Below are 21,976 nucleotides of genomic sequence, written 5' to 3'. Positions count from 1 at the left end.
ATAATAATTCTAAGCTATGTAATAATATTAATTCTAACGCTAAGAGCATAAAATCGTTGTCATTCCATGCCCTCCAATATGTACAATTCAAACGATTCGTCATTCAAGTATATGTCTGCTACAAAAGATACAGAATGTAACTTGTAATTTTCGAGCAACTTTCCAGATGAAGCGAATAAAAGAAAGATTTACTTTCACCGATGTTCGAGGAACATATTAGAAGCCATACGAGAATTACGCTACGATACAAGTTGCGAACTTTCTTGCATTTCATTTATCCGTGCTATTATATTCGAAATCATTAACAAATTTAGACATTCACATTTATAACAAATAAATTATTAAATTTCCTTAAACATCCACAGATCGAAGTATAAAGATACACATTGACAATTACAACTCTCGAGACATTTTCTGGTCAGTGAACCTAATCTCCTCGGTATCCGATGCAGTTCAAATGCCACGACGATCTTGTAAAATTCCTGCAAAACTGAAATCAAGAGAATCATTTCACAGAATTTCAACATTTCTTCGTATCCTCCGCACGTCGTAACCTAATTGCACATGGGTCCGTGCATTCGTCCTCCATGCATGTCATTGTATTATACTTAGTGAAAACGATGAAGCGAGATGCCCAAGTTCATCCTCTACGCACATTGTTCCCGCATTCTTCCTCCATTGTGATTTAGAGAGTAACGAATTATGTATCCCTGGAATTTGCCTTCCAAGTTCTAAATTATTCAAAATTCTTTGAATATATAATACAATGAAAGAGATAATTGAACAAACATTGTACAATCCTAAACGTGGTCTCAAATTCTTTATCCCTTCCAATACATTTTGGATCAAATTACCAATTTTCATCGAAACCTACAAACTTTAACGCGAAACCGATCTCATCATCTCGCTGTATCTCTTCCACCAACAATACCCGTAAAAATAACTAAATTAACGAAATAACCCTAATCTATCTAACCATGAACCGCCTGCGTGGGCGCCGGAAGCACCACGTTCATCGGAACAGGGAACGTATGATAAGGCGAACTCTGAATAGGCATATTCCTAAAATCAACCGGCGGTTCCATAGTGTCCTCCTTAACGTCGTAACCTTGCTTCGGCTGAGCAAAATTCACTGACCAGCCACTAAAACCAGGAGTTGTAGAGCCACCCGTCGAGTAACTCGCGCTAACCTGTTGGTTTTGATAACTGTTTCCCAAAGTTGTAGCCGCGTTAGATAAAAACTGTGGCCAGGATTTGGTCATCTCTTGGAGCTTTTGTTGATATTCGCCTAAAGCTATTGTATCTCTCAACACGATTCCCTCTTTGCTGCCACCGATAGTGGCCGATGGAATGCCAGCTGGTAACAGGACGCCACCTTGCGGCTGAGAAACGATGTTCTTGTAGAGATCGGTAGCCTTCTGCTGGAGCAGGAGTATCTGATCCTTATTCGTGGCGGCGCCGAGGTCGATTGGATTGTTCGTAACGAGGTCCTTCTCGATGGATCTCGAAGAGTAGAGTCTCTTGCGGTCGCTTTGCCTCTCGTTGTAGTTCAAGGCTGTCTCTGCATCTGGGAAGAAGGTCTCTGGCTGCGGAGACTCATACGACGAAGGTGAATGCTGAGCGTCGGATGAGGAGAACGGTGGCGATGAATATTCCGATTCTGACGTGTATTTGTGCTCTTGGGAGCTTGGATTCCTGCGGTGAGTGTAATGGTTAAAGAATGCCAGTGAAATAGCAACGGTGTTAGGAACGTCGAAGGCAGTTAAACGCTGTTCTGCTTTCGAATGATTTGTGGTAAGTAGATAGAGTGCGTGTGACCAGTGAAAGTGCGTGAAAGAATGCGTAATTGTTTAACGATGTTCGGTCAATTCCAGTCGTGTAACTGTAGAGGCAATGATTGTTTAGAAAAAAAACACAAGAAAGTCATCTATTTTTATCTTTATCGAAACTCTATTGAATTTTCGTGTAGAAGCTTAGAAAACAACGGTGACAGGTATTTATCGAAACAGCTACAGGTATCCTTGATAAATCGTTGTGGAATATTTAATTCGGATTCGCGCGAAATAAGATGACAAACGCACTAGCACTGTTTTCAAAAATAGCAAAGTTGTTCCTGGAAGAACTGACCTTTCGTAATCTGAATATTTTATAGATACAGAAAATAAAATACTGTTTCTTATGAATATTATAGAATCCTCTAAAATGCAATTTTTATATTGCAATTAACTTTCATCCGTGAATATATATTGCATTTAATTCTGCAAGTAGTAATAGAGTAAATGAAACGGTTGGCCTGATATTGTGAATGCTGTTCTACTGGCCGCAGTAGAATGTACCGCCAGTAGTCAGGCACGATCGGGCGGTACCATCTATTTTACTGAGAATTCAAACTTGAAACTGATTTATCCTATGTTTTGATATCTAGATGTCAATAAGTCACGATTAATTCATAATTTTATTATAATCCAATTAGTTGCAACACTACTCTTCAGTTAATTTATTACTGTAGAATGCAAATTAATCAGAAACCACAAATTAGCTATGTATATTTGACATATATATCTCTTTATTCGTCTGGCCTTTTGTGAAAGAATTCTAGAAACTAGGGCGCTCCTTTCCTGGCAACGCCTCTTTCTCTGCGCTCGAACCATAACGTTAAATGATACGAACAAGTGAATATGGATTCGCAACATGGATCATAAATACCTTTCTGCAAATACTCGGTAACACATCTTTACAATTTTTATAATTCTATTACCTTCAACGTGTTTCAGTCTTACTATTATTATTAACTTTATCTTCTTCTTTTCCATATCACGTACTTATATTTCTCGATAAACGAATCCCCATCGTTGAAACGAAGAAATAAATAAATAAATGAATGAATACATGAATAGATAAATAAGCATATGAAAGAAGGATGCGAAATGAAATCCTGTCCTATCCTTAAATACAGCGTTCTCACCTTTCACGACTAAACGAGACGCTACCCTTAATCTGATCGTAAGGGATGTAACCCTTTCCGTACGACACTGCATGACTGATGCCCTTGCCATGAGGAATGTTCACGTGGTTCACATGTTCGTAACCTTGATCGAAGTCATCCCCTCCATGAGGAAACGGTGAACTTCCATACACAGATTTCTTCGAGTGATAGTGTACGGGAGGACCATGATACTTGTGATAATGAACTTCGCTGGCGTACGATTTTCTGGGACGCGGTAAAGAAGATTGCCACGGTGGTGGTCCCATGCGCCTGGTTTGCTGTGGAATCATCAGCAACACCCTGTTGCTGTGAAACGAAAAATATTTAATAAAATATGTAAAAATCCGCGCTCTAATAATTATGGTCTGCGGGAAGGTTTGTAAGTTATGTCGTGCTATAAAGAGTTCGAGCTCGACACGGTCTGGTAACGAGAGTTATACTTTAGTCACGGGAATACTTACGCAGACTGGACGAGTAGAGGCTCGCTGATTGTCAGCACGAGAATGCAGAAAGCCTGTAGTAAACATAGATCGAAGATTAATGGATTGAACGAGTTGATTTTATTGAACATAAAGATTTGTTGCGTATACATAGTACAAAATACAATGATGCTAAAGTTTTGCAAAAAATATTTTCGATTACAGGGTAGAATTTAAGAGTAGAAATAGGATTGTTCGAACAGAAATTTTTAACAAGACGCGTTTAAGAAAAATTAATCGCTGTTCTATGGATAAGCAACAACTAATGTGCTCGATCATGCGACTTACGACGCAAAGATAGCGGAGCGTGTAATAAGAACTAAAAGTTTCCATGTAAAAGTACGGAGGCGTGTGTTGATCTTGATTGATGTTTTAACCTACATCGGAGCCAATCTAAAATCAATCTCTTCTATAGTACTAAATATTCTATTTGTACTACTTAGCCACAATCTAAAATTACTTAATTCTACATAAATCATGAAAACTGGAGAAGTTCAAACTTTCAAAATCCAAATATTTAATCCTGATGAATATAGCGATTCGCAATTGAAGGTACGGTAATCAGATAATTTTTGGGAGGAGATGAGCCATTCATCACTTTAATTTGTATTCTTAAAGACAAAAAAAAAAAATACTTAGCCCACTTTTTACCGAGAAATTAAAAAGATCTATAATACTGAAATATGAATAAAGACAAACACTACAAAAGCAGTACAAATATACTGGCGAAATACAGAGATCTCATTCCTATTGAAACTTCAGACTAGAAAGACTGAAATTGTAACTATCTAACACAACCTAACAAAACAAAACCAACCTTCGCAAACCACCCCTTACCATTCTAAATATTACTTCAACCTTTCCTCATACCTTATGCCAAATTGATTCTGTTAATTAAATCACCAATAATCAAGATCCACTTACCGAATACTTCATGTTGCAAGTTTCCTGAGAAAACCTGCCGAATCAAACAAAAACCTCAAACTCGTGGTCGTATCGATAATAAATCCGAACTCGAGGGTACAACGACGTGTAAAGTGTCCGCGTAGTTATCTTGCAACTAATCGAAATACAAACGATGTGCTCCGTATGCTCCAACCGGTGCGGACAAATTGCGGGAGGTCCGTCCAGGACTGTTCTCTTTTATACAAGATAAAAAGAGCATAATCGCCGGTGGACTCGCGGCCGCCTCCCACCGACTAGCTCCAGCCCTGGAAAGAGATCGCGCGTCCAGCTGTGGAATCTCCGCGAGGATGAAAACGGATTGGGTAGCCGAGACTTGGCGTGCCGATACGAAACGGACAGTCGAGCACGCCGACGAGGGGGTATTTTTCTTTCGGGGGAAATCGACACTTTCTTCTCTCCTAGGCGTTCACCCGGCGCACCGTGTCCTAAGACGCGAGTAAAACGCGACTCCACGAGTGTTAAGTCATGCGACCGCGCCCCATCGATACCGACGTGCTTTCCAAAACGCGACCAACAAGAACGAGACCGTCGTTCCACATTTTCGAGAATAACACGCACTTGCGGAGCGAATGTGAGAATACGTCTGTTGATTCAGGGTCGTGGCGAGGGAAACGTGGGTATAGGATCGTGGGAAGCTTGGATTAGGTTAGCTGGATAGCCTTGAACTTTTGTATTTACAGTGATAGGCAAAAGAAAGTTTAGCATTGGCACTTTTATTTTATTAGTACATTTGACGCTATAGAATTGATATTTTATCTTATAAAATTATGATGCTTTTTGAATCACATATACCTTGAACTTTCTTTTCTCCATTGCTACTAGTTTGATTAAAATTTGTTTGAGAATAAAGTTTCTCGAATTACTCAAATTCCATTGTGAAACTGTACTCGTCGTGTACGTTCGATATCCCTATCGTGTTTCAAACGGAGGACGCTCGTCCTCGCACTTTAGACGATATATTAAAGTAGTTCATCCCTATGCTAGTCAAAGCGAAGAGAATAAAAAAAGAAATCAGTTACGTTCGCAGAGCGTGCGACACTGACTCGTGATGGATGAAATATCATCATCAGTCCCTCGTGCGTTCCATCCTTCGCGTCTCCATTAGAAAGCTTTTCACTTAATTTATTTTCCTTTTTATATCGCATTATATACCTTCCAGCTTTGTTACTTTCAGGCTTTTAAGAAAAAACACACGTCTTTCTTTTCCCAATTATTTATTTCACTCAAATTTTCGAAATTTACACAAGACTTTTCAGTTATATTTAACAGGAAAATAGATAAACGAGTGAAAGCGATCACGTTGAAAGTTCAGTCTCGTAGATGGTCGTTTTTCGATCAAACATTTCCAACCATCTTGAAAAATCGATGAAATCATGATCATATGTTTCACAAGGAAAAACGTGTATCAACTTGTAATCTAGTTCATACTGTGTTCCATTATATCCACTATGAAATTCAAAAACAAATTCGCTGAGAGTGAAAGATGATGGAAAATAATTCTTGACAATTAGTCAACATCTGTTAGATATAACTAAAGTTTGAAAAAGTGTATAACAAGATTTACGCGTGCTTATCATTCGTAGATAATGCGGTAACAGTGAAATCTTACGGATAAGTAATCTCCGTTTAGGAGCTGTAACGATCGCTTTCTAATCATCCCCCACGACGTTCTTCTAACACGACTATTCCGAGCTTGGGTAAAATCTCGATAATAAATACTGAAAGTCTGATTGCAAGATTTCGCAATGTTTATTACTTCATTTTCACTTGAGCAAATTAAAACAAAAGCAAAAATTCAGCGTGAAAAGAAATTCTATTCCATGGAATCTTACTTTTCGGATCACTCGAAGGGCGCTCGAAGAATTTATAAAGAAAAGAAAACTTTCTTCCGCGCTTATATTAAACCAATCTAACGACACTATTCGCCTTACGAGTTCAACGACTTCAATTATAAAAATACAAAGAAGAAGAAAATAAATTGCATTTGATGGTATGCGATCGCAATTTAACAAGCACGAAAGTGGAGAATCATCCGCTAGAATTCTTCGTTCCAAAGTTACTCCATAGCTAGATACAAATTTCGCGGTGAGAGTAACGCTGTTTGCAACAGAGAAATCTAAGAAATCTAAGAAATCGTTGCGCTATAAAATATACATACCTACAAATACAGACGCGATCCTTCCACAAATACCGCGAGGATCGTGGTAACGTGGAACGCGAAATTGCGATCGATCTTGGCGAATTCCATCGGACGAAATATCTTATCGCTTCGCGGATGACCGCTTAACGATCGAACGAAGATCAAGGTCCTCGAGGCCGACACTATCGCTTTCTATCGGTCTCGACGAACGATCGACTCGGACAGAGTTATTAGAAATCCAATAAAAGTAATAACGCTGCTTAAAGAGCTCACTGTGAGTCAGAGGGGGAAAAACTTCCTGGTTTCACACGGTGTGGTACGACAAGCGTATTATTACTTGGAGGTTTCGCTCGAATTTTATGCTTAATTACGGTTTATTACGTCAAGAAAAACGGAACAGGGAGGAAACAAGGAAATTGTGAATAGAGTAGAATCTAAACTCTGTGAAACACTGTAGGAAGTTTTGTCACTGGACAATTGGCATATAATTGGTAGATTTTTAATTCTAAATTACCTACCGATTGCGTGGTAATTTCCTTGTAAAATATTTCCCTTTTATTTCTTAGTTACTGGTAGCAAGATTTAGGGTGTCTATTTTGTTTGATATTGATATTTATATGAAAATTGGCTTTCTTACAATGCTCTACTTGATTCGCAGGCTTTTCATTTTCGAAACTTGTATAAAATAATCGAGCATAAATTGTTCTAGCTTGTCGTTGATTGTTAATTGATCGTTTATTAAAATCCGAAGGTCTGCAACTTGCACGCTGGTTCTTAATATACTTGACTATTTATAAAGAGGAAACGAAAAAAGGAATCCGAGTAAAGATTGAGTAATCGTTTGATCGGAAAACCATTTTGTGGATTTCGGTTCGTGATCATTCCTTGTACCGCTATAATTTTCTTCTTTATACTATCATTATTTATTATTATTCTGTTCACGGAGTTCTCAAATTGCACTTCGCACTTTCTCTGTTTTTCTGACACAGAAGCTACTTAAAACGAACAACTTTACATTGTATAATACAATAGTAACTATGGTCATAGTCAACTAAAGACGAAAACTATAGTCGAAAACTATATTGAAACTTCCCATGCAAACAAACAAAAAATTACGATTTTGTTGCCAATGCTTCATAAACAAACCCCTGTACCCTGAAATCACTGAACACTATTTTCCACCATCCTTCGTCATTTGTAAAATTTTCGTCAGCCATCAAGATATCACCGATCGTATCGGACCCATATTCACGCCCATGCCTAACTCACCTGGCTAGAATGAAATTCCTCGAGTAGAGAGTTCACTGTCACGGTTTCGCGATCCGCGTTAAAAAAGGGTAACGCGTTGCTCGTTTTTGTTTTCGCCCGGTCTATCGTTGGAATGCACGCGCAATTCGGTCCAGCCGAGTATGGACGTTTTACAAGGCGAGGCGATCGGTTTCCCTTTCTCCTATAGTCTGGCGTATGGTACACACGATCCTAGAACGATGGATCGTCTTACGGCCACGATTTCTATGGATCTTCCCTCTGGATCCTCTTGGACGATTGAACGGATCGGTTTCGTGAAAGGGTACACCTCGATTCTGGTGAAACGATGCCATCGCAGAGAATAGAAATCACGAGTAGTTCGGGGAAGGAGATTCTTTTCTCCTGTCTACAATGCATTTACCTTTCAATCTCAGTATACAATATAGATTTTAGTTTAGATCACATTGTCGATAGATAGAATTCTATCGAATTCTTGAAATGATGGAAGAGAATTATTGGTAGTAGATTGGCAGTACATTTAAGCAATTCAAATTTAATGAGAGATTCTGTATATCGTTAGACATTGATTAATAAATAATTTGTTTCGTTAACCGAATTGTCGAATTTAAAAATGAACAAATTTAAGTGCCAGTTAGAATTTAATAGAGGTTCATGCTGTCTATACGAGCTCGCTATATTAGTTACGCTAGCTGTACATTCTTGCCTCAAACTTATTCACGCGATAGACATCACCTCGGCACAGGATCAAGTTTAAGATCAAGTTTACAATATATTACAACGAATACCAGCTAAATTGCCACCGTAATAATACTATGACACGAGACGTGTACACGTAATATTTCGAAAGGCGTCACAGCTCCTACTCGATAATTTACGATGACACGTCTCTCATCAACTTAACCAGCTAAGCCACGCAATGTGTTCTTGAACACGCGCCGCGTTTTATACGTTGACAGGAAGATAAAGAACGGGAAAGAATCGGACGTCTTTCATTAGTCGTTCTACCGGCCAAAGAGTCGTCTATGAAAATTCAACATTAAATGAAACGCTAAACGCTAGCATCTTATTTCGCCAAACGCAGAACACTCGAATGTTTGACATTAAACGTGTGAGCTTTAGGTTTGATTCTTATTATGCAAATACATAGAAAGTATCGTCTAAGTGAAGTCTGGTCTGACGTTAATTAAACTGCTAATTAACTGCATTAAACTGCTCTATAGAATAAGATTAAACAAAGAATAAATCTGACGTCAAAAACCTAACGATCCTACGGAATCGTTGAAGTATTGCTCTTTAATCCAACTTTCGAAAGCTTGATACAATTTGATACAACTGACACGTAGCTAGGTTGTTAATTGCAAATACAATTAATTGCAAACTGATATCTGGAGATAGGACGATGCTTTCAAGACGATCTTGAACAACAGTGAGTGAAACGGTGACCGTAACGAGCAAAGATTATCGTAGGCAGTTGCATTGTGACGACGGATAGTTCGCTGACCCAGCGTTCCTTCGATCTGTTAAAAACGAAATCAATAAGCAGGTTTCACTTTGATGACGCGATGATGTTTCCTGCAGCATTGTTCAATACGTTCACTACACGTGGCTATACCTTTACTACAGATGTACCTATCAAATCGACTTCTAAACTCGAATACTTCGAAATTTGGAAAAAACGAAAGAAACGAAAAAAGAAGCTTCAAATTCTAGGACATAGATCCTTTCGGAATTCAAAGCTTTCGATTCTTTCGATTATATAATATCACGTTATATGCAACGAAACTAAAGAAATGATAGGTTTAAAAGTTAAAATACGTGATTGAAATCAAATTCTAAAAATCTTCACTTACATCGCTGTGATTTTCAGTCCGCCTAAGCGAAACCCGACAAACTGCAACCCAAAGTTCAGTCGAAGCTCGTCTAGAAAACTTCTCCAAACTTTACCAAAAGCTCCATCAAAATCCCACAAACTAACATTGAAAAAAGGAAAGGTTATTCAATTCAAAAAGAAGTCAAAAAAACGATATCTACAGAATGTTGGAAAACGTCGAAAAAACATTTCTCGCGTAACCCAAATCGCGCGTCCGTCTGATCGTGACCATCCGTAACCACTGCTCACGATTGTGTCTAATAGCAACTGCGTGTAAAAAGTGACAAACAGAAACATCGTCCTAGGCGTCGATATCGTCGTTCCCAGACGCCAGAGACGAGTGAAACGAACCGCGAGAGCACCCACCTCGTATTACGACGCTGATCTTGATCTTGGCCGTTCACCCGGCCAAGTCCAGCTTTCATTAAAAAGACCACAGAACAAGAATATAACGGTGGCGATAGAGAAGAAGAGAGCGAGGAGAAGAGAGGAGAGGAGCAGATTGGAACAGATCGGAACGGATCGGAACGTGTAACTCTACTATGAAAAAGAGGAAACGAACAAAACGATGAGATCGAGGTGAAGGGTAAGCTAGCAGGTGGAGGGGCTGCTCTGGTCCTCCGCTTTTTGCCACGGCTTCTCTATTAGCCGGCACCTTTCACGTGCACCGGCTTTACGGCTGCGAAAGATTCCCTTTCATTCTTATCCAACTCCAATCACGTACATGTATAAAAGCGGCGAGCGTGTGCACGACCAACAGCAGATCAAAACCGCGGTTGAAACCGCCAACTGTATCGCGAGGAAGGAACCGGTAGTTGGCTCCTGTAGCCTTCGTCGAGCGTTGTCTACTTGATACTTCTTCCTCTGCTTATACTCCAGAGCTGATTATTTTACGGTTAAACAAACGAAACAGGTGTTCGAGGGCGCAACACGATGATCAAGCTCGCGGTAAGTTCACCCGTAGGGTGGATCTTCAGTATCGTTAGAATTTTGTGCCCTTTTTTCGATTTGGATAGTGACGGATAGTACTTTTTGACTAAGCTTTTCTGAATTATCCACATATGCATAATAATGGCTTTCATGGTCAATGTTATCGATTGTTAATCTTGCATTTTGATACACTCACGTTGCATCGGAGAAAATATCTTCTTAATATTATCGATAGACAAGCGAGAAAATTTTCCCGATAGTATCCAGTTCAGTTTGAAAGAATTCCTGTTATAATTGTCAATTAGAAGTTCCGACAACTTGACACATTGGAAATTACCAGATCACTTTAGACAAATTTCACGCAATCGAGTTTCTATATGCAAATATCGTCATTTCATATAGTAACACTGCAGAAAGACGTTTACAACAACCTGAATTCACTGAAATTTCTCTTGATTTCGAAACTCTTGAAAACTTTGCATGTTTGCAGTAGCATTCTAAGACTCCGGTACTAATTGAATTGCCTTTTTTTGCAGGCCGTCTTTGTGGTTGCCTCGTTGCTCCACTTGGCTTCAGCAGGAGGACAGCACGGTGGACAGTAAGTTTGCTTTATCCCTGTAGAAAATAACGTACACGAATATTAGATCGTTCTATAATCACGCGGAAATACATGCGTCTGTAAATCACTATAAATTGGAATACGTTTAACGAACCGTGACTCGACCCACGCGTATCGACTTTCTCCACGGTTCTTTGCTTATCGACGGTCAATTTTCCTCGAGAATTATCGAACGTAAAGGAGACTGGTCGAACGAATTCATTCTTCCCCATTGAACGACTCAGGAAGTCGATGTTTCCGAGCTATTACACGCATAATCGTCCGTATCGAGGCGACATTCGAATTAGCAGTCTACGACTGAGACTAATTGAATAGTAGCTAGTTTCTGAACAAATATTTTGATATTTACTTATTTATGTAAAATTACGGTATAACTGATTAAAACGTATATTACATTTGACTTTGCTAAATGATTTTAATTCGGAATAACAAAGACAAAGAATGAACGCGTCCGTGATGTTCGTCGTACTGGAACCGTTTATTTTTACCGAATCACTCGGACTAGTTTGTAGAAACTAACCATTTTCTTGATTCCATGACACGAGCAGACTCTGAAATTCTCCTTAATGGACTTTTAATAACATCGCTTTAACCATCAGTTTAAAGAATCTTCCTGGAACCACCAGGATCAAGAAATTGGAAACCGACGTCGCTTTCCATAAAGATCCACCATTTCTACTGAAAGAATATAAATATTAGTCATTTAAACGATACTGCCAAATAATTTTTTTGAAGCCACTATTAAGCGCAAAGAATGGAAAACCATCACCGCTTTCGTTAAAATCTGTTGAAATCTGTAGAAAATTTCTGTTAAAATTTTCAGCGACCATGTGGTAATTCACGTGCCCTACAAGATCAAGACGATCCATCATACGCACACCATCACGAAACACATCCACCATGGCGGTGGAGGTGGTGACAAGTACGAAGTTCTAGGCTACACCGTGGGTCATCCGATAGATTTAGGTCACGGCGGCGGTGGTGGTTACGGTGGTGATATCGGAGGCGGCCACGATTTGGGCGGTGGTGGTGACTTCGGAGGTGGCCACATCGAATACAGCAGCGGCGGCGGCGGTGGAGGCGGTGGAGGTGGTGGCCACATCGAATATAGCGGTGGCGACATTGGCGGAGGATACGGTGGCGGTGGATTCGGTGGCGGCCATGGAGGAGGTCTCGGAGGTGGATACGGAGGAGGTGGTCTCAGTGGTGGAGGTCACGAAGACTGGGGCGGCCATTAACCAGTGGCTCGCGCTAATTTTGGGAGGAATACGGTAGTTTTCTTTGCAAAAGATCGATTGGTTGTTCGAAACGCGCTTTCGACTCGAATTTTATTTTATTTGGTACTTGGTTAGGATACCAAACGAGTGTCTTTTCTTTTATTTTATCTCATTTGAGAAAAGAGAAAAATCAATTTGCTAAGTCTTTTTAAGCTTTAGTCAGTTACCGGGTACTGGTGACGTGTTTATAATTTTCTAAAATGTGGAATACGTTCGATTTGAAAAGGAGCTTCTGTTTTTGAGAAGCTTCTGTTAGAAACTATGGAATATCGAAGAAATCGAGTCACCGCGCTTCAAAAAACCATCAAGCATCCCCCCATCGCACGACACTTTCACCTCTTCACGTTTAAGGGAGATAGTTCTGAAGAGATAGATATTTCTTCCGAGAGATTTTATATATTTTATTACTGTTATTTTTGTTTCTTGACTGGTGTTCTTCGGGGAATGCTGATCGACACTTTATCGCCCTGCCTCTTACCTCTCGTCCTAGTCTCTCATTAATCTGTTGTCACATCGTTCGTACTGTTAATGTAAATATTTGTTACTCGTTTATTTGTTTGTAATATTGTTTTGTCTATTGTCTACCGCGGCACGAATGATCTATGTATAGTTACGTCGCGAGAAAGTTAATTAAATTGCGTGTGTACCTGAAACATCGCCACCTTTTTATTTCCTGTGTTACTTATTATTTATTACAACTATACAACGACCAAAACTTACAAACAGAAATTACAACAAACATCCAGAAACCACGTATCTACAAAGTCACATTACACATACATGCGTCTGCACATTTAACAGAATACCGTTCCAACGTTCTACGTTTTACTATCGTTTTTCGTTCCCCGACTGGAATTCGTCGGTGTTTTATGGATCCTTTTCCTAGATCTTCGACGATGATCGCGTTTATCCCTGGTATTCTCGTATTCTACATCATCCACCAAATATCTACCAGCGTCCGTTTTGGTTTCGAACTCCTCTTTAAACCCATCGGTCTCGATATCACCCTGTTCTTCGTGTTGATCATCGTGAAACTTGTGCATCTGACCAGATCGAACGTGTCCAGTTACCGTTTCTAAACCCTTTTTGTATCCCTCTTCGTAATTATAACTAAGAGTCTCGGTATTTGGGGGTATATCATTCACATCCTCGTGAACCGCGTAAGTATCTTCACCATGGTCCTTCAAGTCATTATCTTCCACGTAAGACGGCGGATGATAAGAGTCTTTGTGATGGTCGTACACAGGAAAATACTTTTGTCTGTCTCGTTTGTGATTCTTCGGCCATTTATCGTTCAATTTCTCTTCGTGATCCTTGTGATGGTTCTCGTGGTCAAGTTCCTCCTCGTGCTCGTCCTTCAAATCGTGATGACGCCCGTACTTCCACGAACTCCAACTCGCGTGGTGAGTCCTGTGATTCTTGTGAGTTTTCGGCTTCTTCGGCGTTGGCACGTGAACATGCAAGAGAACGGTCCTCGTGTGCGTGTGGTGGTTGATCAGATCTGGCACGAGAATCTTCAGGTGTACACTGCAAATAAGCGAAAGGGAATGAGCGCGACTGCTGTGAAAACGAGAGTGCAAGCCTCGTGAACAGACGCTCGTTTTCGTCAGAGAAAGCGGGGTACGCTGACGCTGCGATTGTTCGATCTCGAACATTCAACGATCTTAATAAATCTTTTGCTGCAGTTTTCATAGTTACTTACTGCTTGGAGGATACTCCGTAGATCGCGATTTGGTTTAGTAGAAGAAGGCATAGGTATTTGTAGATCTGCTGGAGAAAGAAGAAACGGCGAATAATGTTATTAAGACGTAAAAATAGCAGTACTGTTATGTAAATTATGTAAATCTTCTTTTGTAGAATGAAGAATATTTAAAACAAAGGATATTTGGAATATAGAATATAGAATATATATATTTGAAAAATAGAATATAGAATAAAATGAATGACAGCATTTGACGGTCACACGTTATTAGAAAGAAGCAATTACAGAACTATAAAATTAGGCGGTAATTTTGTCAAAAATCTTCAAAATTCTAACACCAAATATTTGCACAGGATTCTATATACAACACCACTGTAATCACTAATTCTTTTATTACCATGATTTCTATCAAAGATGATAAGCGTCGAACGTCAGGATCAACGTTTCAACATCGTTTGACGTCGTAGAGAATGCTCCTCTTTTATATCCCACCCTCTATCGTAACGAGTACAATGGAACCGCAAAATTGTCATCGAAATTTCACGGACCATCGAACACTTTCGCCGTCTAGTTGAGATATGCTCCGTCTGCCAATCCGCTTCAAATGACACGCCCTGGAAAAACGTGACCGTGGAAGTTCATTGCCGCGCCGGTAATCCGTTGTTGCTTAAGAAACGCGGTCACTGATGCCTGTGATTCGTCTTTTTCCTTATTTATTAGTTATTTATGAAAGATATACATTAATGAAAGAAATAGCAAAGAAATATGTTTTTGGAAATAAACTTCTTTATTGATTCTTCATAAATTCTTTATCCTATTATGAATTCTTCGACATTTTTCCTTTGTCGACATAAAAAGTGACCTTATCTTCTTCGAATATTTAGTTTCTAATTCTTTGTATATTTTCTCTTATTGTGTACAAAGAAATTTGCGAGCTTTTAACGTTGGAATTTACAAAATTTGTTCCCAGCTTAACTTCGTTAAAGACCTAGTCATTTGTTATTTAAATAAACTCGTTATACATAGAATACTGTTTGAACATGACTCGTAGGCTCTATTAACTAATCGTTGGGTTGTAATTTACATCTATTTGTATTATATTATATATTATATTATCCGCTTATTTCTAATAATGTTTATCGTCTTCTTCTATATCCTCCTTCGTATCTTCGTGATAATGCGGCACGACTTTGTAGATCGTATGCGTGTGCTTTATGTTCTTTATTCGATAGGGGATATGGATGATCACCTTTTTCCTATTACACGAAAATATAAAAGAATTAGTATGCATTCTGTCGATATAACTACACTTAATACAATAACGTTAATTCAAATACTCACGACTCAGCTGGTTGTTGCAGCAACACCAACAAAACCAGTAAAGCAATGGCATACTAAAACAAAAGAATATAAATTTTACAAATGAAATCCTTCGCGAATCGAAACTTGACCGAAACCATTCAGCGGTGAAATTAATTAATTTCATCTTTTACGAATTTCCCAAAGTTTACAAACGATCAGTGCTTATCTTCTCTGAAACTAAACGATGGAACTTGATAGAGTTAATCGGTGTCACTTGTGGCTCGGTTCCTTTAAAGAAAGAAACTACGAAAATAAAATGATGTCTTTTCGTACCAAAAGCTTTGCTCTCATTCTGAGAAAACTCGTCGCTTTACACCGCTCGCTTCGAAGACGCTTTGAGAAGCAAACACTTTCTGCTCGTGATCGTAACAAATCTAACGTTTATATACATGCAGCTGAAATTAGCGAGGCGAATCAGTCGAAGCATAAAATGTAGCGAGAAACTCCGCCCAACGTGCAGGGATCCCAGCCATCGTGTTTTAACGTGTATCTTTTCATTTCTTTGCTTTTCGCTAAACAAGACATCGCTGTTTACACTTGTTATCATGCGAGCCAGCCATGTAACTGGTTGCTATTCCAAAGAATCAACAGGTCTGCGTTTGGCACGCGATATGTATCATGGTGTATGAAATTCTTGTAATTATATTGAATGAGCTATGATCGCTGCAATTTCTTACTAAAATTAATTTTAATTACAGACTTTATCCCTGTTGTTTTGTCGGCAAACTTATTGCACGCACTTTGTAATTGAAACGATTAAATTAGAATTTGTCTGAATTTAAAAAAGATTTTTTAATTGGATGTTGGAGGATGAGAAGATGTGAATTAGGAGAAACTTACCTGAGTGACAAACTACAGTATGACACTATTATTATCTTCAACGAAGTGTAATTTAATTAAAAAATTACAGATAAAGCAATTATAATAATTTTCTTGTTTTACTAGAAAATATTACGGTGCGATAAAGTCGTTCTTTTCTAGAAATTGATAGGCAACAACTATATTACCATTTGAACCTTATTGACGTCTCTATTCAAATATCAAATCACTGAAGAATCACACGTCACGAAACGCGGCAATAATTGCTTCCAAGAAACCAAATAAACTACTCGTCTCCAAGCAAAAAAACCTCTGCTGGTGATCAGAGAGTTTCTAACCGCTCAGAAGTGATGGAAGAACTGACCGCATCTAGGAAACAGCGGAATCTACTGCACTTCCTCCGGCCGCACCCAACCGAGGATCAACTGTTCGATACGTACTGCACGCACGTCCAGTTAACAAGCAGAGATCGTTAATAAGAATGGAAAGCAAACACGTAAGAACATACATATAATGTTATTAATTGTAATTATCTCGAGCCTGAATAACTGTTATATTTTTATAGCATTTTTATTACGTTCTCAAACGAACCGTCATTTCGTGATCCTAACGCTTCGAAATTTCTCCATTAATTGAGAGGAATTTGATTGCTTCCAAAATATTTGAAAATAGATGAACGACGTGGATAAATGGACACGGTAAACTGAAAATGTGCATAAAGGAAGGAAAATGTAGACATTACACGCTTGACGTGAATGGAGAAACGCGCGAGAACGGCGCGTCATCGCATTAATTATGTATACGAGCTAAACGATTAACGTACTTAATCGAGTGTTTTTCGCGATATTTTTGCGTAAGCACATTAATCTTATCTCGTTTTGGACTTTGCTTTCGAACGTAACGAGTCACGACACAGACGTAGCGTCTATCACGGTGTGTATCGCGTGCCGATCTAGCGATTAGGTGTCTTAGATAATTAATGCATTACTTTCGTTTTTCCAGCTTCTTGCGAACAAAGATTATTACGATATATCGAAGAAATATTTGTATAAAATAATCGAGGATCAACGTACGAAGAAAGTGATTTTAAGTAATCTACGATAGCGATTCATCGTTCCAGCATGACCATGAATTAGGCAAAAACAGTCTCGCTTTCGAACAGGTCACGCATAAATTATTTGAATTGAATGCAACCGTGGCTACACCGTGAAAGAATACGCTATTAAGACTGTTGGAAAAGCTTTTCAACGCGTCCAATTAATTTACATGTACAGCTCGCCAATTAAAAGTGAAAATTGTTCGTAACATGGAAAGTGAAAGAAACAAAACCGAATATTTACTTTTATGTAGTGTGTAATTGTTCGTGAAATAATCAACGCAACGATGGAAATTAAGATAAGAACTACGGGATAAGGGATAACGCGTGAAACACGTGTGAATTATTACGATTTTTGTACGATTTTATAGCCTCGTAAATTTCTTAGAATGATCATTTCTTTTGGTTTGAATTTTCCTACGTTTTCCTATTTATAAGTTCTGCTTGCCAAACGGATGTACTGTTTAAAATAATCAGAGCACGTTAATTTATCGCGTTCAATATTTCAGGAATTTCACGTTCCAAATAAATCGGAGCAAGCAACAAAAATCTTATAATTCAACCTTAATATCTATCCTGTGCTGTATATTTATGAAAAAAAAGACGATTTGCCAATTATGTGAAACAGTGCAGCAGTTTCTTAAGACTAACGAGTTTCAATAAATACAAAACAATATCAAAAATTAGTTATTCGATAACATTTTAATCAAACAAAAATATATTCGTTCGAGTTACACTTGAGTATCATAAATCAGCCTAGTATACTTGACCAAAGGAAGCATAACAAATGTACATATGTAAATTGAAAATAATAAAATATCTGCTTTTTCTTCCTTCCTCGACAACGCAATTACAGTTCACAGAATATAGTATAAAATAAACAAATTGAAAGAAAAGCGGTAAAGATCAATTAGAAACGATCACGATATGCTTAAACTCAGATTTTCCACATGTTCGTCGAATTTCTCCAGAACAGTTAAATTCTGGGCAACTGCAACGACTCCAAATTGTCCATCGATCCGTTTCTCGACGCGGATTTCACGTTGCTCGCTGAATTATTTATCTTCTTATATCTCTTTATTCTTGCGAGCAACACCTCGGCTTCGTCGACCTCTTCGCGGTCTTGGCCGTGGCCGTGTATTTAAATAATTCATCCTATCGTTGTTTAAGTTCCGAATCGTCTCTAAAAACGCGTCACCGTTAGCGACGCTTCTTTTTCGCAATCCTCCGTGATTTGCTTTACTCGTCGATGATTCAATTGCTTCGCTCGGTCGTACGTTTATTCCCTTGCGAACCTTCCAATGAGGATCGACGGATCTGGGTACTTTCGAGTGAACACGGCTCAGCTCCATTGGCTTGAAACCTTCGTCGTTGCTATTCTTAATGGCGGGCTCCACGCTTCCGTCCAGATTGAGATACCTCATGTTCTTACTTGCAAACTCGATGCTATATTTCGGACCATCTTCGGTAGACCCTTTAGAATTATTCTTCGATTGACGTTCTTGATTGATCGAAGTTGGAATTCGCGGACTCGTGAAGGATTCGACATTTGGAAACCTGTCGTACGAAGTGGTTGGATTACTATAAGTTGCGTACTCCGAGACTGAAACGTTTATCGGACTCTGCAACTGCTGGAAATCGATGGTCAGCAGTTTCGAATGTTCGTTATTAGATTCGTTTAGCGATGGATAGTATGGGTACACGTGATCGACCGAACCTTGGAAACCAGTTGCTCGCTGACTACTTTGCGTCTTATTTGCTTGATCAGATAGCTTAAAAGGAGAAACAGAATTTACATGATTGTTCCTCGACGGTGAAACCAAAGATGGGTGTCTTTTATGATGTCCGAGTTTCTGGACACCGTGTACATTCCCATGTTTGAAATTCAATTTATACGTCCTGAAGTTGCGATTCCCTGTAGTGTAACCATTCGTGTGTCCAATGTTTTGAACGTGAGCTTTCGATGGTTTTGAAACTTGAACAACGTTGTCGCTAGAAGACAACAGACTATCCGAAGAGATCGAATGAACGTCACTATGATGCTCATACGAGCCGATCAATCCTTCCTTAGACAGGGGAAGTGGTTCGTGACTGATTATCGAGATCTCAGGGTGTTCTATTATTTCAGTGGGTGGAAGAATATTTTTATCAAACGTCGACTCCATTTCTGTAACTGGTAAATGGGTTATCAATCGTATCATCAGATGATTAGAATTTAATGGTTCCAGAAGGCGTATGTACACCTTATCACCTATTCCTGGGAAATTGAACGGTCCAACGAGGGGACCCAATGATTTTGGAGGATCGACTATTTTTTTAACTACATCCACGATCGAATCCAATATGTTTTTATTCTTCGTCACCTTGTATACGGGTTCGATGCGAACTGCTCCTTCGTCGAAAGCTTCCGCAGGTCCTTGCACAGTTTCTATTTGCTGGTTTTCGATATAGTTCTCCTTGACGTCGTACGATCGTCCCGTATGAACGCCGGATTTTGCTCCAGAATGTTGAAGCTGCCTTCTACGTCGATTTGCTTTGTATCGATTTACACCACGCGATCGCGATGGCTTCGAACGATCTGTGCGAACCGTCACTGTCTTCTTCTTTGCACCTAGGGGAATATTTGTATGCAACGTTTGTTGGTCGCGGGCCGTTTCTGGTCTTGAAGCTTCTGGTCGAGAGGTAGTGAACGTTATTTCGTTGGTGTTGGTGCCATTTTGGTATTTGGACTGCGGCAAATGATCCTTTGGTTGCGGTCGCCTAAATTTCAAATAAAATTCTCTACGTTATTATCTTTTTTAATTCCTTTTGATACCTATCTTTTACTTTCTTGTTTTTCTTCGTATGCTTGTATTTCTTTGGTCCCTTCCGATACAATTATATATGATACAATTCGTAGAGAAAACGTACCTTTTGGAACGCACGGCTTCTGTATCGAGGAACATCGATATCAATCCGACGCAGACCTGCAATCATGGAAATAAAATAAAAAACCCGTCAACTTTATACTTCTCGTCATTAATAATTTCTTTTCTTTTCTTTTCTTTTTTTTTTGAACAAAAAAGCAAATAAAACACTATGTTCACAAAACGATATTGATAAAAGAAGTTTGCATATTTAAGTAGTACACTCTATCATATCACAACCACATCACGAATATCGTTAAACGAATTCAAAGTAAATCTCAATGACATTACAGATCATTTTTGTCCAAGTTAAAAAACGTTCTTTCACTTTTTATTATCTTCCACTAATTTTTCATTGATCGTATTTTTATTGATTCCTTTTAAAAAAAATCGAAATAATCGCAGCACCGTCATCCTCATGTTGTACATAGCGCGCATCGATCCACTCACCGTAATCACACGTGCGATCTTCATGTCGCTGATGGTATACTACGTCCCACTAGATCACTTCACCAATCCTAGTATGGGGACGTCTGTCCATCGGCAACGTCTTTTAAAGCTTCCCCGGACCCGCTTGTACGGCAGCGCTAAACTGGATCTGACAACATTGTTTTGCGTATGTACGTGGTATTAAAGCCAGTGGTTTTCTCTTGAATGAAAGAAAAACAACGAGAAAAAAATACAAGTGTACAACGAATCCTACCTGTTTCGTGCCGACTCACCAGGAATTGGTGCGCATCACACGCTACCACTTTGCAACCATAAGACACGCGCGATGATAATTAATAAATTTTTCGAGCCACGAAGCGTTTACGAAATTTAGATTTGGTTACTTTTAAATTTGTGTATCTTATTAAATAGGGAAAGATCTCTGTTTCGTGAAAAATAAAGTGGCGAGATGAGGATTTGCCTATGAAAAAAAGAAAAATACAAATTGAAAGAACGATCTCTGTCCCATAAAGAAGAAAGTCGTCAGGAATGCTAAGATGAAAAATCGTTTTGAAATCGCCTTGTAATTTCTGTGAGAAAAATATCGAACGTACTATTTTATAATTACAACGAAAAAATAAATTAACGAAACAATCCCTGTTTCACAAAAGGTAAGATAGTACGGAATGTTAAGATCAGAAATTTTCTTCTAGCTTTGAAATCGTGTTAGAACTTCCCGATATGACAAAAATTTGATAATAAAAGAAAAAGAATCTTATTGGGTCGAAAGACCATACGGTTCTATTCGACAAAGTTTCTTATACAAAAGATCGTTTTTAGAAAAAATCTAGAAAAACAGCCTGCGCGAATTATCTTTCGCGAAAGAACCGCGAGTAGACGCACTATAGTTAACGACGATAATGAATTAGTTTTCTTTTTCATTTATATATAAAGCGACGGTGTGCTCATAAATTACAAATAATTTCATTGCATTCTCTCAAATTCCACTACTAAACGCAGTATTTCAATGAAAGTGAATTTCCCTGTTTAAGATATTTTCAGTTGCACGAACGAATGCAAGCGCGTATTTCTATTTAAGTAATGTATCCATTCGTCTGTTATTTAG

The 21,976-nt window shown here is 38.8% G+C and overlaps 4 protein-coding genes, 1 long non-coding RNA gene and 1 pseudogene across 5 annotated transcripts; 2 read left to right on the top strand and 4 right to left on the bottom strand.

Annotated features, from left to right (window-relative positions):
• Positions 1–64: 64 nt before the first annotated feature.
• Positions 65–3,983, bottom strand: LOC105665971. The gene is made up of 2 exons (XM_048407002.1): positions 2,966–3,983; positions 65–1,695 (listed from the first exon to the last, which is right to left on the bottom strand). Exons 1-2 carry the CDS (start codon positions 3,274–3,276, stop codon positions 972–974), a joined length of 1,035 nt encoding a protein of 344 aa, XP_048262959.1. The 5' UTR covers positions 3,277–3,983; the 3' UTR covers positions 65–971.
• Positions 3,984–10,371: 6,388 nt separating this feature from the next.
• Positions 10,372–13,069, top strand: LOC105665939 (glycine-rich protein 5-like). The gene is made up of 3 exons (XM_012310532.3): positions 10,372–10,658; positions 11,177–11,238; positions 12,083–13,069. Exons 1-3 carry the CDS (start codon positions 10,644–10,646, stop codon positions 12,495–12,497), a joined length of 492 nt encoding a protein of 163 aa, XP_012165922.1. The 5' UTR covers positions 10,372–10,643; the 3' UTR covers positions 12,498–13,069.
• Positions 13,070–13,072: 3 nt separating this feature from the next.
• LOC100642963 lies at positions 13,073–14,970 on the bottom strand. Its single transcript, XM_020863558.2, has 3 exons — positions 14,636–14,970; positions 14,239–14,306; positions 13,073–14,063 (listed from the first exon to the last, which is right to left on the bottom strand). Exons 1-3 carry the CDS (start codon positions 14,636–14,638, stop codon positions 13,355–13,357), a joined length of 780 nt encoding a protein of 259 aa, XP_020719217.1. The 5' UTR covers positions 14,639–14,970; the 3' UTR covers positions 13,073–13,354.
• Positions 14,971–15,002: 32 nt separating this feature from the next.
• On the bottom strand, positions 15,003–16,147 carry LOC125385479 (annotated as a pseudogene).
• Positions 16,148–16,772: 625 nt separating this feature from the next.
• Positions 16,773–18,348, top strand: LOC100642882. The gene is made up of 3 exons (XR_132025.4): positions 16,773–16,915; positions 16,985–17,352; positions 17,422–18,348. It is a non-coding gene; the product is annotated as an uncharacterized LOC100642882 (long non-coding RNA).
• Positions 18,349–18,495: 147 nt separating this feature from the next.
• On the bottom strand, positions 18,496–20,953 carry LOC100651040. Its single transcript, XM_003396484.4, has 3 exons — positions 20,872–20,953; positions 20,426–20,481; positions 18,496–20,275 (listed from the first exon to the last, which is right to left on the bottom strand). Exons 1-3 carry the CDS (start codon positions 20,893–20,895, stop codon positions 18,583–18,585), a joined length of 1,773 nt encoding a protein of 590 aa, XP_003396532.2. The 5' UTR covers positions 20,896–20,953; the 3' UTR covers positions 18,496–18,582.
• Between the last annotated feature and the right edge of the window lie 1,023 nt (positions 20,954–21,976).

This window comes from Bombus terrestris, chromosome 7 (assembly GCF_910591885.1).
Source record: "Bombus terrestris chromosome 7, iyBomTerr1.2, whole genome shotgun sequence".
Taxonomy (NCBI): Eukaryota; Metazoa; Arthropoda; class Insecta; order Hymenoptera; family Apidae; genus Bombus; species Bombus terrestris.
The sequence above is the reverse complement of the archived record's forward strand: the minus strand, read 5'-3'. Positions and strand labels throughout refer to the sequence as shown.